The sequence below is a fragment of the Rhea americana genome, unplaced genomic scaffold, assembly GCF_003343005.1.
Source record: "Rhea americana isolate MKP2758 unplaced genomic scaffold, rheAme1 scaffold_27, whole genome shotgun sequence".
Classification (NCBI taxonomy): Eukaryota; Metazoa; Chordata; class Aves; order Rheiformes; family Rheidae; genus Rhea; species Rhea americana.
The window spans coordinates 4,912,447-4,926,482 of NW_028186390.1; the positions used below are offsets into that span (position 1 = coordinate 4,912,447).

Below are 14,036 nucleotides of genomic sequence, written 5' to 3' on the forward strand. Positions count from 1 at the left end.
TATGTAAAGACTGAGCAGCATATAAGTCTTTCTTCCTGTTTTTGATCAACTTATACATTGTCATCTCTGACCAACTTCTATGTTATTTGTCATCTAATTGCTTGATTTTGCTGCAGAAGTGAGGTAAATTTGAAGGTGATTATTGTCAAAATTGTTCTGTATATAAATGGGAGAATTCATTCAGAAATTCAGAGATGATGGGCCGATGGAAAAACATCCAAAGAGCATAAGAAAGTGTAGCCCATTATGATATAAGCTAATAACATAGTTACAGAATGCTTTGAGAGCTGCTTTGTTGAGGAATGGCTCAGCTAGAGTACTGGGCCTTCCCTGAAACCTCAGAAGTTGTCTACTTCTTGGAATTCACTTTATACCTGAGGTTAATTTAGTCTTTGAATCTACTGAGGGAGTAGATGGTGGTTCATAAAAGGACCCTTTTGACTAAGGGGTCAAGGACTAAAGAATCTTAGTCTTCCTTTTCGTTCTGCTTGCCCCCATTTTAAGGGCTAGATAGGAAGCTTAGTGTATGGCAAAGAGAGTATTTACTAATTTAAACTCTGCTCTGAATGTATCTTTAGTGCTTCAGGGCCTAGTTCTAAGCAGGGCTTTTGAAAGTAAGAAAAACTATTTAGAAAGGATGAGGTATTTTTAATTTTTTTTTTAATTTCTTACTGAAGAGGAAGAGCAATTGTATCCATAACTAAGCTGCTAGCTACTACTTACAAATGTTTAGACTGTCATGCTATGACTTAAGGCCTTGTCTGTGCATGATTGTTTCTCTTTCATGGAAGTATCCTGGTATAGTGAAAGCCACATACTTTTTCCACCACAAATGTGTAAGAATATAAGGAATTTTATGTTGACATATTTTTTATTACAATTCAGAAATTGGTACATACCAGTACAGTCTCTAAAACAATTTTGCACTGGTAAAGCTGCATCTATGCCAAGGTTTATTGCCATCAGTCCTTAAAAAAAAAAAAAAAAAAAACACACAAAACAAAAATGACTCTTTTACTATATAGACTAGTAAAACTCTTAATTGTATCCCAGCCTTTGTATTGTGCCTCTGTATATACTAATATATACTGAGAACACATTTCATCTTAGTAAATTACCACTTCATGTCCTTTTAAATGAGAATAAAGTAACTTCTCCACTTAATGTGGATGCTGCATAAATGTCTACTTCCATATAAAATCTGTGACTTCTTTTTCAATTTCAGAATTAAATATGTTTGGTTTTCTTGAGAATCTCTCTTATTGAAACTGTAAGTTCTTGAAAATTGTGTTTTTCAGGTTATACTTAGCTTAAGAGTTGTATCTTTCTCCCTCTTCCCCTTCCTCCCAATTACCATAGTAATGTTCTCTCCAATTGTGAATCTGTTACTACAGTACTTCATTGATTTCTGTCCTCTGATAGTTTGTCCTTGTATGTGGTTTTGCGCAACGTGAAGTCTGTGTCTTTGAAGCTGATGAATTCTTCATGTAGGCCACATGCACAGAGTTGTTCACAAGGCTGGGAGGTATGATGGTGGGGGAAGGGGTCCTGTTAGACACTGCAAATATTCCGCAGTAGACTTTTGCATTAATTCTGCTGGTGTAAAATTTATTAGTTGCTGCTGCTGCAATGTGATATTAACATTTTTGCTATGTGCAATTATGTGATTGGATTGTCTGACATTTGAAAATTCCTATTTGTTACAGCTCTCAAGTTTGCAAGCTTCTATTTGACTGGAATATATGGGTAGATGTATCCTCTGTGTTTGTAATGGACTATTTCATCCTAATGGATAAAATTATATATGAAAATAACTTTAATCTTCAGCACAGGATCTAGACTGTACTTGGCTTCTTTTTTCCCATCAAGGTAGATGTTGTCTGCCTGACCTTAAAAAAAAAAAATCCTTATCTCATAAAAGAAAATAAATGCCTTTAGTTACATTACAAGGGAAAATGGTTCTGTTTCCTTGATCGTACTCGACACAACATCTTTGAAATTAATCTTGAGAAGTTCTCTGATTGATCTGGCTTTTTCTAGGTCACTGAGCTATATTTCCAAAGTGTTTATACAATCTATTGGAATCAATAAACAATTTAAACTGATGTAACTGCAGAATGTTTGCAAGTCCCAGGGAAAATTGGAAGTATGACAAAGAATACAGCTGTAGAAGTTTATTTTGTTTATCAGGACAAACAGTCATTGAAATGAAATGACTTTTCTTTCAACACTGCAATACAATACTGACACCTTAATCACATACATAAGTAGCTAGTTGTTTTAAAAACACATTATTAGCAAATGCAAAACCTTTATTTATAGTTTAAGAAGCTATGCTCTAAAGCCTGTTTTATGCTAACTCTTGTATTGGAGATACTTTTATATCACGAAATGGTTTCACTTCAGATTATATGTGTTATATTTCAGGCATCATTTTATTTTAGGTTGAGTTTTGATTGGTGTAAATATTAACATTATGTCTTAGAAGGTGAATTAGACTGTATATTCATTACTAAAATTAGACAATAATGATACTAGCAAAACTAATTAAAAAGAAGCTGATACTATTTTAATATTGGTTAAGATTTTGATTTCTCTCTCTCTCTCTCTCTCTGTCTCTCTCTCTCTCCCCTTCTCCCCCTCTCTTTTTATTTTGGTACATTAAATTTGGGATATATGCAAGTGACTAACATTTCTTATACCACAGCGCACACTAGTGGATTGATTAATAAAATCACCCAAAGAAACACCTAACAGTTCTTGAATTAAATACTTAAATCTTCCTGCAGACATAGCCATGTCTTCTATAATTGAATACAATAGCAAGCTGGGTTTTCTTTTTCTCTAACAGCAAATACATCTATCTCCAAGGATATTTGTAAATTTAAGATTAATAGCAATGATCTGAAATCTTACATATGAATTTCATAAAATTTATTTCCCAAAGGAAATCTGTTCTAACTTCTGTTCTCACTGCTGGTAACCTGGATGTTGGAAGAACAGCAGCTGCTGTTTAAGAAGAAAATGTCAAGCTTTCTTTGGTCTCTCTTCATTTGTTAAATGGGAAATGATCCACTATTACTGCATCTAGAATATAGGTTTTTAAACACGCATTGCAGAGATTCTTTAATATTAGTGCTTGTAAATGCTAATGGGAAGTTGTAAGGTGTCAGTACCACTCCAACCCCTTTTCCCTTACCTCTCTCTTTTTTATATAAATTGTTTTTGACCCCTGCCTGATCTGATTCATTCTAAGCAGAGTGTTTTATCAGGACGGCATGTTTTTATTCAGCACAATGCTAGTGATACACTGCATACATTGTAATGCAGTACATCATAAGGGTTCGACTGTATTAAAGAAATGAATGCCCCTGCTTGTTTAAGTTTTTTAGATTTCTACACTTTTAATGGCAACTCTTCCTCTTCCTCCCCTCTTCCCAAGATTCACAAAGTAGTTACTTTTTTTTAGGACAAGTTACTTGATTTCTTTAAATGTAACAGAGTTTTAGATTCTAGTATGCAAAATAACTGAATAATATGGATTTCTCATTTATGCTGTTGGGTTTGAAATGAGTTGTAAATATTCAGGATACTAATATCAATGCCTTTGTAGCCTACTTTGTGAAAATCCTTGCCTGGTATGCAGAGATGACACAAAGATAAACAATGTTGAATGTAATTAGAAATATGGAAAATACATCCCGCATAGGTTATATGATTCATCCCTCCCATATTGTGTCAACAATTTCCTGTCATCGTTTCATAGAAAAAAAAATAGTCACATTCAGAGATGGATGATCTGATCTAAGAAAACCTGTAGATTGGCTGAAAATCTTGGGACTGTTTAGAACAAAAGTAGATTTTGAAAGAGGTAAGCAATAAGAAGTAAGTTCAAATAAGTTAAGCAGATTCAGGAAAACAGAAGAATCTTACTCAGAAGCAGCCTGCTGGTCGCTTTCTGCTGCATCTTTAATACAAGTAATGATACAAAAGGTTAGGAGGTGCTCCCAGCCCTGTCTGCGACCGTTAAGGCAGCCTGGCACTTCCCATTTTCAAGATCCTATTTTTGGTTACTTTTGACTTTTCTTAGTTACCTGTTTTGGTCTGAAGCTTTATATGTGCAATATGTGCACTCACTTTATTACTTCTGTAAGGAGCTGTGTTGTTTTGAGCAAGACTTCTAGAAGTTTGGTGAAGGTGAACGAGGCCTGTTGCGCTCATGCTGTGGATTGGAGAGAGACTTGATAATGCAGGGAATTGCCCTACCAAGGGCGATGGTAGCCAGCGGAGAGAAAAGGGCAGAGGGCTCGCAGTCTCTCAGACCTGTCCAGAGCCCAGTGCAGAATCGCAAGATTCAGTCATGAAATTTCTCTGCTGCATCAAATTTGTGCAGCCAACTAACAAAGCATATCTGTTTCCATGCCTCTAGTCTTCCCAGAGTATGGCAGCCTGGCGCTGCTGCTAGCTGCTCTTCCCTTAGCTCAGATTGCAGAGGTCTGCGGCAGATCTACGGCTTGCAGTCCTGCTGGTGGCCCATTTGCACGTGAGCGTAATACCGCGTCAGGAGTGATTATTTCCTTGCTGCTCTTCAAATTTAGGAAACGGTGTAAATGAAACTAGCACTGCAAAGTCAGGTTCTCAAAGGTTAGGAAACACTAAAAAGATGCACAGTCTTGATTTAGTGTTTTGTTTCCATGATTGTGATGAAATGGTTTATGATTTTTTTACACAATCTTGTACCAGTGAATTCTTGCTTTGCCTTAATCTTGCACCTTTTTAATAATATATTTTTGAGTATGCTAAAATACGGAGGTTGGTGTGTAAATGATCCTATCTTTAAAACCTTGCCTGTCTCCCTTAGTAATCTGAGAATTACTATAGTCATGAAATTTCTGCCAGCTTCAGAGCTCCCTGAGATGGATGAGGGGTGTTTGAGTAAACTGGAAAAAGTGTACTGCAGAACATGAAAGAAGAAATCCAAAGTTTTTCAGTCAGTCGTATCAAGTGGCCTACCTTGGTTTTAGTATAAAAAAGCAACTTAAAATGGAGTTCGGTCTTGTGAAATTTGTGGTACTTTCACGTTTAGGTAAGACTGTGAATTTGCATTTTTTGAACTCCATGGATTTTCCAGTTTACACATGTTGGAGTTATCTTCTTGATGGTTTAGCCCAGTGGAAATGATTTAATGTGGGTAATACTTCCTTTAAGAAGAGAAAAATGCAGCCTAATCAATGGGAACAGAATAACTGCATAGCTTTTCTATTCTGTAGGGACAATACAAACATTACAGAAATATTACTCACTTACAAAATCAACATTTTCTCTGCTTTGTATCTTGTATTGGGCTTGTGAATGCATATTGTTTACGTGTGGCTTTGAAATGTTTCCTTAGTTGTACTCCAGAGGAGAAAAAGAATCAAATCTAAACATTGTATATGTTCCAAGTAGAAGGAAGTAATGCATTCTTCATAATTTAAAAAAAGTCTACATCAAAAGCATGTTGGAGCTTTTTAACATGGAACTATTTCTTCTATTGGTTTATTTTCCCTCTTCGTCTTTCAGATTTAACTCTGGTTGGCCTACACCAGCAAATGGAGATGAGATCCATAAACGAGTGAAAAATATTTTAAGGACACACAGTGCTAGACAGCGTCTAATATTTGTAAGTGTGACTGCAAGCTAACTTTTTTTTATTAACAAGATGATTGAGGAAGAGAATTGTGCCTAGAGACTTAGTTTTATTACATTTTTGTATTTCGAGGCAGCCTTGAGTGTAGAAATGTGGATTCGGTGTTTTGCACTGATTTTGGTAGCCTCCTTATGCAGTCTTTGTGGACAGCTGGTATGGGTAACCCTCTCACAGGGTATTGAAGATGATTAAATTATTTTTTAAATTTGGGTCCCCTGCTTTCAGTTTAAGGGAAAAAAAAACATTACTGATCTGTAGAACATCAAGGACATAACATGTTGTGCAGCTGCACACCACCAGCTGCTGGTGTCCAGCTGTTTGTAGAGCTAATATTATTTTTCAAATGTGTGCCTTTTTTCTTAATTACCTGGCTTTCAATAAGCAGAGATCTTTATCTAATGAGATTGTGCCCTGGATCAGAACATTTTGTCCTTGAGCCTGATGGAATTTTGAAGTGCAGTTTTAGTCAGATAACAATTTTTGTTACTGTGATTCTAAGAATCCCAGTTGTGGCACAGGAGTTCCCTGGGCAAAATGTTGCATCAACTGAATGACAGGAGTGTCCATCTGCAAATAAGTTAGGCTGTTATGTATGAGATGGCGTAAATGAGAGGTAAGAGAATGATAAGAATTGAAATAGGTAAGGTTAAAATAAAGAGCTCTGATGAAGTTGTTATTTTTTCTGGAAATCTAATAGGCTGATGTTACTGATCAGTTAGAGACACAAGTCTCTCAGTGGAGAAAGACATCTTGTTTGCTTCAGTTTCTCTTCTTGGGGAAGTGTGACAGAAGTGCGTGAGCCCTGGCCTCCTTGCTTCCTCCTTCAGCACAGAGCAAGTAGAAGTAATGCTAATATGCTTGAGTATGAACTGTGCTGTTTGGGATGCAGTGACTCCAGTGGCTAAATGAAGGTTCTTGTTATCCCTTGCTGAAAGATGTGCCAAAGAATATCTGTCTTGGCCCTAAAATCTTGACACCCCACCATCACTACCAAATTTAGCTATCCTGGACAGTTCCTTGTGTCACTTGTAGGCACTCTTTACTGTTCTTTTTCTTGTTTTCTGTCAAGTGTTTATTTTTAGCTTAGTTTTTGTGAGTTCTTTTTGTTTTAAGCACTGAAAAACCTTTCCTCATGCATGTTAAGACTGTGAAATCGTGTGTATTGTACCTCCCTGAGTTTTTACACAAATGTTACCACCTCTTGTCAGCTGCTGCTGCTGTGAGCTGTCAAATAGAAGATACCTATCATATTTTTGTATTTCAGCTACTCCAAAATAGGTACAAATCTTGTCAAATACTCCTCTGATGTTTCAATGAACTTAGGATAGCAGGTTGAAATATATGACAGTCCAGCACCTACATGTAATGAAAGTTTGCACAGCGCAAACCATCTCCAGGGGTCCTTGACTACTTTCCTTGAACAGGAGACCATGACTTTAGGATAAAAGATTTACTAGGTTGTTAGAAGAGCTAAATGACTGGTTACACTGTCTGTCTATATAGTCATAAAGACTCTAAATATTTAATATTGTAGCGAGTAAAAGAGAACTCCATTGCTTTCTTCTTTTAGTATTTTATTAATTTTATTTTTAAACATCACTTAAAGCAACTCTTGGAATGAAGTCTTATGCTACTCCAGAATGACTTACACATGCTGGTATTCACTTCTTGCTGCAATGTTGCACAAATGAACATTAATTTGAAAGTATGATGTTAGATTCTTAAAGCATGGTGCTTTCATTTGGCTTTCTCTTAGCACACATGATCACTTCCAGTATTGAACGCATAGTGAATACACACAGGATTAATAACTAGAAGTGAAGCTTTACTGATTCTTCTTCTGCCAGAAATCCTCATGTGTCTGCCCTGAAAAATCCAATACCCCATCAGAGTATTGGATAGGATTTTTGGATCCTTAATTAGAGATTATGTCAGAAGAATATTAGAAAAGTGCCATTTTTCTAGGTCCATTTTCTTCCACGGAGCAAAAGGAATGGGAGGATATTACAGAAAATCTCACTGTTTAATTATCACATGCTGCTAACTTGTGAAAGCTGTGGTAATAGCAGCTGACCTGTTAAACAAACAAAAAAGTCAGTCATACTTGCATTGAGTGCTGTAAAATTATACAGGATTATACTGTGCTTCCCTAGAAGGTCCAAAATCTAGGCTGCGTAGTTAGGCAGTGGGTGGGTGAAAGTCAACAGATCATCTTGAAAGTGAAGGAATAGTAAAGCAAGTGCATTGGCAATTTGATGAGTAAAGATTTTGGCTTCAGCCTGGAGCCTCTTCCAAACTTTGAAAGGTTTAAAGGTATCTCTTATTCTGTTTTATTCCAATGAGCCAAATGCTAAATAAACATTCTCAGAAGCATCCAGCTGTGTTTTTCAGAACTTCGTTTCCATAGTGCTCTGTAAAAACAGTGACTGAAACTGTGCTGCAGATTCCTTAGGGTGTCCGCTGTAGCTTTCCACTATGATATTTTGACAGTATCATGTTTCCATCTTTTTCTGTTTTCCAGAACATAATTTGCCTCTGGCAAATACTGCCGAGTTTTATTTACCACTGTACCCCATTTTCTCTACTCAGTACTTTATAGTCTGTGACTGCTGAAGGTAGAGAGCTTTCCTGTTTACAAACACACTTATTACCTTATATTTTACCATAGTAAGTTGAATTAGATTTTCCCTCATCCATACTCCTGCCATTCAGCTTGCTTTACATCTTATTGCTATCTGCCGTTATATTTATTGTCTTCTTGCCTAGTTCTGTGTTAAGAACAAGCTTGATTATTTTTACTGCAGTCTCTTTTTCCGTTTACTTCTTATATATCATGAAAGATTTTGTTTCCTAATCCTCATGGCAACTGGCTCCTGCTGAAAGCATTACTTAAGTATCACCACTTAAGTTGTGTCTTTGTTCTTCAGTGTAGAGTGAACCTGGTCATATATGGATGGAATTCCTACCATCCAGTCTCAGGTGAGCAACGGGCTCACTTCAAAAGAGGTATTTGTTTCTTATTTACCTCAAAGAGTAACTGTAAATTAATTAATGTCTAGATAGCATTTGAAAGATAAGATTGCTTTGTAGCAACTCTTAAGAATACCACTGAAGAGTCATTAGGTATGTCACAGATATTTTTTAAAACTGAATAAGCATGTTCTCAACCCTGTATGTGGAATGGAATTATTTAGATGTATAGAATGCTACTGTCATGTAAAGTGCCTTATGTGAATAACAGTAGCTCGTAATGCAAAGCTAATGAATCATGGACGTTTAAGGTTCTTTTCCCCCTCTTCTGGAAGATGCAAAAGTAAGGCGGTGAGCAGTGGGTTTTGTAGCATTTATGCCACACATTTGTTGGTGATTATTGAGGCTTATGTTGTCTGCATAGTTCTTTAGAACTACAATGCCAAGAAATTCTTTCCAGTTTATTACCTGAAAATTATTAGCTGCATTTTGGTGAACTTAATTAAAAGTGTTCATAAATGGCATTTGGTTCATTACACTTTCTCACTTTCTCCCCCAAGAAATGTAAGCACTTTAATAGTCTTTCACTAAATGGAAAGAAAATATTTTTGAAATGATATCATTATAATCAGAAACTAAGGTAATGAGAATTTGATTTCTGTTTTTTGTTTTGTTTTGTTTTAGGATGAGAGTAATTCAACAAAAGAAGACTTGACTAAAATAGGAGAGTTTTCACATAAAGCATCCTTATCCATGAGTGAACAGCAGAGCAGGTATGGAGTTTTTCTCTGTCCAATACAGAACTGTCATATTCATGGTATTGCCCTTTAAATTTAGCCAAAATTACACTTCCTGTTTTGAACTATGTGATATATTGCATGGAGAAAAGGCTTCTGTAGGCATTAATCCTACCAAGCCTTTTCACCTAAAAGCAAAATACAGTTATCATTATGCCTTTCATGCTGTTTGGCACTATGTCAGTGTAGTCTTCAAAATACCCTGATTTTGGGACTGAACTTGGCTATAAAAATTATCTATGAGTGGTAGTTTCTGGATTTTCTTCAACCCAAATAGACAGCAAATGTAACTTTAAAAATAACCATTTGACTATACTTTTTAAATTATAGAAATGAAAAAATAAAAGTTTAACGTTATTTAGTAATTTGACTTTTTTTCAAAGGACATGCCTGGAAAAGAGGAAGCATCTTAAAAAAATACACGAAAAACATAGACTACATGTTAGAGATTCAGCATGCAATATTTCATCAGGAATCCTGAAAACCTGAGATCCTGTCTGGTGTATATAGGTTAATTATTCTGTGTATTCTTCAGATGAATGATTAGGGTTTCATTCTAATATTTTACTTAAAACATACTGATTGATTTGATTTTGACAACTTCTGTAGTAAAAATAGATCACTGTTGAGGTTCCCTGTGTATGCACACTGTATTTTGTAGAATGTTTTGGGTAGTCATTGGAGGAATGATGTTAAGTAATGTAAAACAAATTGGGTTATATATTCTTTTTTGGATTTGCTTAAATTAAGAGAAAAAAAATCCTAGAACTTTGATGCTAAAATTGAGACTTTAAAAGGTTTTATTTTGATAATTAAATGTGGTGCAATATTTTGTGACAATGGCCTCATGAGTCACCACTGTATACCACTGAAAGGAGCGTAATTCAAAAAGGTCTAAGAAGGTATGTTTTGAGGGGGTGTGTTTGTTTGTTTGTTTGTTTTTAACTCCTGTAATTTGTAGATACCTTTGGACAAGCTATCTAATAAAATAAATCTTAGATTTTCACATTTGCATGAAGTTGTTACTGAAGTTGTTAGCACTTCTCTACCTACATGCACTCCTGTGTTCTTTACTACTTTGTCATTAACAGCTGCTGCAAGTAAAATATGTGGAATGTGTTTGTGAGAGAGAAAGTGCAAGTTTTTGTATTGAGACAGCTTTAGGATTTGATGCTGAAACTGAAGACCGTAAGAAAAGAAGAAACAAATCTTAATACTGCATCAGGAGATGATGAGATACGAAATATGGCACTCAGGTTGGGAAAGGACAGTTCCTTGCACTTAGAGCCTGGCAGCACTAATGCCACTCACGAAAGGGAGAGACACCTAAGGACTCAAGGACAGTCTGACTGCTGAGTGTTTGCCAGAGTGCTCATAAACAAGATACAAGGACAGAGACAGAGTTCAGAGAAGGACATGGTACTGTCAACCAAATGTTGGCAGTAAAGTAGATGATTGAAAACCACTGGGAGTAAGGAAAAGGTCCATGTTTTGTGAAATATTTAGTATATGACTCACTCAGAAAAGAACAACTGGGACTCCTAAAGGAGATGTATGAGGGAACAAAAGCATATGATGGATATTTCAGAGCAGGGAGTTGCGTGCAGAAATCCTGCTGTTAATATGATTTGTGAGTGTAATTCCCAGATTGCTTAGCTCAGATTCAGATGGTTTCCAGTTGAGACAGGTGAGGGACTGTTCCCTAGCTTGGCTGTATCTTTGTCCAGACCAGTGCTGTGTATCTCATGTGCAAGGACTGACTGATGGAAATACACAAAAAGATACTGAAGCTTATGTCTTTTAAGTCTTTGTCAGAAACAGAATAAGGAATTTACAAAAGTTGCTATTATTCTTTGACAGTCTTCTCCTACTGCCATTAAAATTGTTGAATTTGAGTTTTCCCTAGGTAGATATGCTTTTAGTAGGAGAAAGTGCAAGCATTAGACTGACTCTAGGAAAAAGATTCTGAAGAAAAGTATGTCAGAGCTGTTTTTAAGATTGCATACAAATGACCCTCCTAGGGCACTGCTCATTTGTTGGCCTAAGAAGGCTCTGTCGGAAGTGAGGTGATACAAGCTGTGGAAAGAATGCAGAAGTTTAGTTCAGTTGTTGATGGTCTCCAGTGTGTTGAATTGTCTACATTTAACATAGGCCTGTGTAACTTCCCTGTTACTTCTTCTGTTATGTTTCTTTGTGTCCAAACTGTAGGACATTGTTCACTGTATCTAGGATGATAAACAGGTTTAAATTTTTCTCATGCTGTTGACTGAACTAAAATATTGGGGTTTGACTTCTCCAGAAGTGTGAAGGTGACCTATCTCCATTTTTAGTTTTGGAACCTCATATAGATTTTACTGTTGTTGATTCGTATAGACTGACATCACTATAGTATTTGAGTGTAAGAAATCTAAGTGCAAAAGCTGTTCTTCCTTCTGTTTTCCGTGGGATAGTGGAGGCTTAGAAACGTGAATTTGAAAAACTATTCCTACATCTTTCTCTTCCTCCCTCCTCATTTTCCTTTCTTAAAGTGAAAACTTGAATGTGTTATGCTGTAGCTAGCTAAAAGTATATTTGTAAATGCTTTCATGGAAAGATCTTTCAATTTTGTCACATGAGTTTACTGATATTAGCTTGAGGACAAAGCTTTAACAATTGGTTTGACCTTTTAGATTAATAGATGGTATCAAAATAACAAGATGTAAAACTTCCCCATGAAATTTAATCCATTTCCTGGGTGAAGAGGGACATGAGTAAGTTTCACATTTCCAGTTTATTTTCTCTTACTGAGAACCTTCTCAAAAGGCTGAGGATACCTCAGTCCTAATTTTTAAGTGTTTAAATCTCTGAGCGGATGTGAAAGATGTCACCTCAGTAGTCATTTTTTGCTTATGAATTTTTATCTAGTTTCAAGTTTTATTACTGGAAAAAGGCTTGTTTCATTATATAACACAAGCCTTTGTTTCAAAGGTTCAGGTGAATGCAAACAGCTATGAAGTTTAGGTATACATACTTCAAATTTGTCAGTGTTTCATAATGATTTTAAAAGAATAAACTTTGCTTCGTAGATCTAGGAGATAATTTCTTAAAGCAACTGAAATATGAGAATATATTTGTGTTCAGTATTAAAACAGTGACACAAAAGATGAGGTGAGAAACAAACACTCGATTGCTGTTATATCATAATGTATTTTGGTGGAATGGTTAATCCAAGATAGTTTTGATAGAACATTTTACAGCTGCATAGACGGTAATTTAATATACCTCAGATAGATTGTCTATATTGAAATAACTGCTTGTGGTTACATTTTGACCTTCAAATGACACAAAAATCCTCCTGTGTTTCTATTGCATAGACTTAGTGCCTAGTCACACTGCCTATCAAAATATAGTGAAATGACTGCATGCTATTTGAAAATTAATTCTCTATTTAGGAGGTATTATCAAGTGCACTTGGTTACACGGGGGAGAATTTGTGTGAATGAATAACGTGGGGCTCCCATTTCTTAGAAGTAGCTGCAGTGCAGCTTTTATTTCTATTTGTGAAAGATAGTCTATGGTTAGCAGCTTTACTTTGGATTTCTGCTGTTTTGTGCTCTGACTCCTCTGCTCTTGATTTGATGATTATTGCTTTGCTTCTTTGTGTTAACAGTTCACCAGTACAGCAGAACACCGCTGTTCACTTGGATGATGGTCAGTACTGGTCCAGTCATGCAGCTGTATACAAGGGGAAGCCTCACAGAGCGATCTTTCAAGACAGTCTTGAGAAAATATACAGAAACATGTACCAAAAAGCATCTGGCACTGTTTCGGACCAAAAAACCCACTCCTGATAGCATTTTATCTGGAAGTGTATAGTACACAATGTTCATATTTTTAATGAAAACTATTTTTATGTAACAAATGCTTGTATTCTATTTTTAAGTTGTAAGTATGTTTGGGCAGGGTTGCTGAGCAATGGAGTATTGGGCTTGAGTTGCCAAATGGGGAACAACTTGGACACAAACAAAAACCAGGCTTCTTCCTAGTTAATAAAGCTATGTTGTTCCTTTCAGACTGTCAGAAGATAGTCATTTGAAGACTGATAGATCTGCTGGACATTCTTGTCTGACATCGAGTTAGGTTTCAGCTGCAGCCAACTTTTTAAAGAAATGATTATAACTGTTTAGTAACATAAATAGGATTGGTTGAGAAAGTAGTAAGTAATATATCCTAGTGTTCAGAGAGGTGGTCTAAAGGGGAAAGGGTGAAAGTGTGTATCGATATAAAAGCGTCTGCTTTGGGAAAGAGGGAATGGGTTTTTAGAAAATTGCATTTGGATTGTTTTTTGTTGAAAAAGGCAGAAGGAAAAAGCTTATACTGACCTATAGACATGCTTTCAAAGCATTTTCAAGCACCTTAGTAACAAATTTTGCAATACTGTCAAATTTTAAAAGAAACCTGTCCAATCCAGCAGTCTTTTTATCAAAAGAAAACTCTTCTTCACATACCCTGTGCACTTGAAAGTTCCAAGGTTCTCTTGAATGCAGTCATGACATTTGCCAACATGCTTGTAATTTAAAAAATACAAATAAGAAAAGGGC

The 14,036-nt window shown here is 36.0% G+C and overlaps 1 protein-coding gene across 1 annotated transcript in view; it reads left to right on the top strand.

Annotated features, from left to right (window-relative positions):
* Positions 1-13,507, top strand: part of SPATA6 (spermatogenesis associated 6) — a gene marked incomplete at its 5' end in the record, with an annotated part of 42,471 nt that extends 28,964 nt beyond the window's left edge. The window contains 3 exons of the mRNA XM_085308190.1: positions 5,563-5,662; positions 9,344-9,432; positions 13,106-13,507. Of these exons, the coding sequence (XP_085164316.1) occupies positions 5,563-5,662; positions 9,344-9,432; positions 13,106-13,286 (370 nt within the window). The remainder of the gene's footprint in view (positions 1-5,562; positions 5,663-9,343; positions 9,433-13,105) is intronic.
* Between the last annotated feature and the right edge of the window lie 529 nt (positions 13,508-14,036).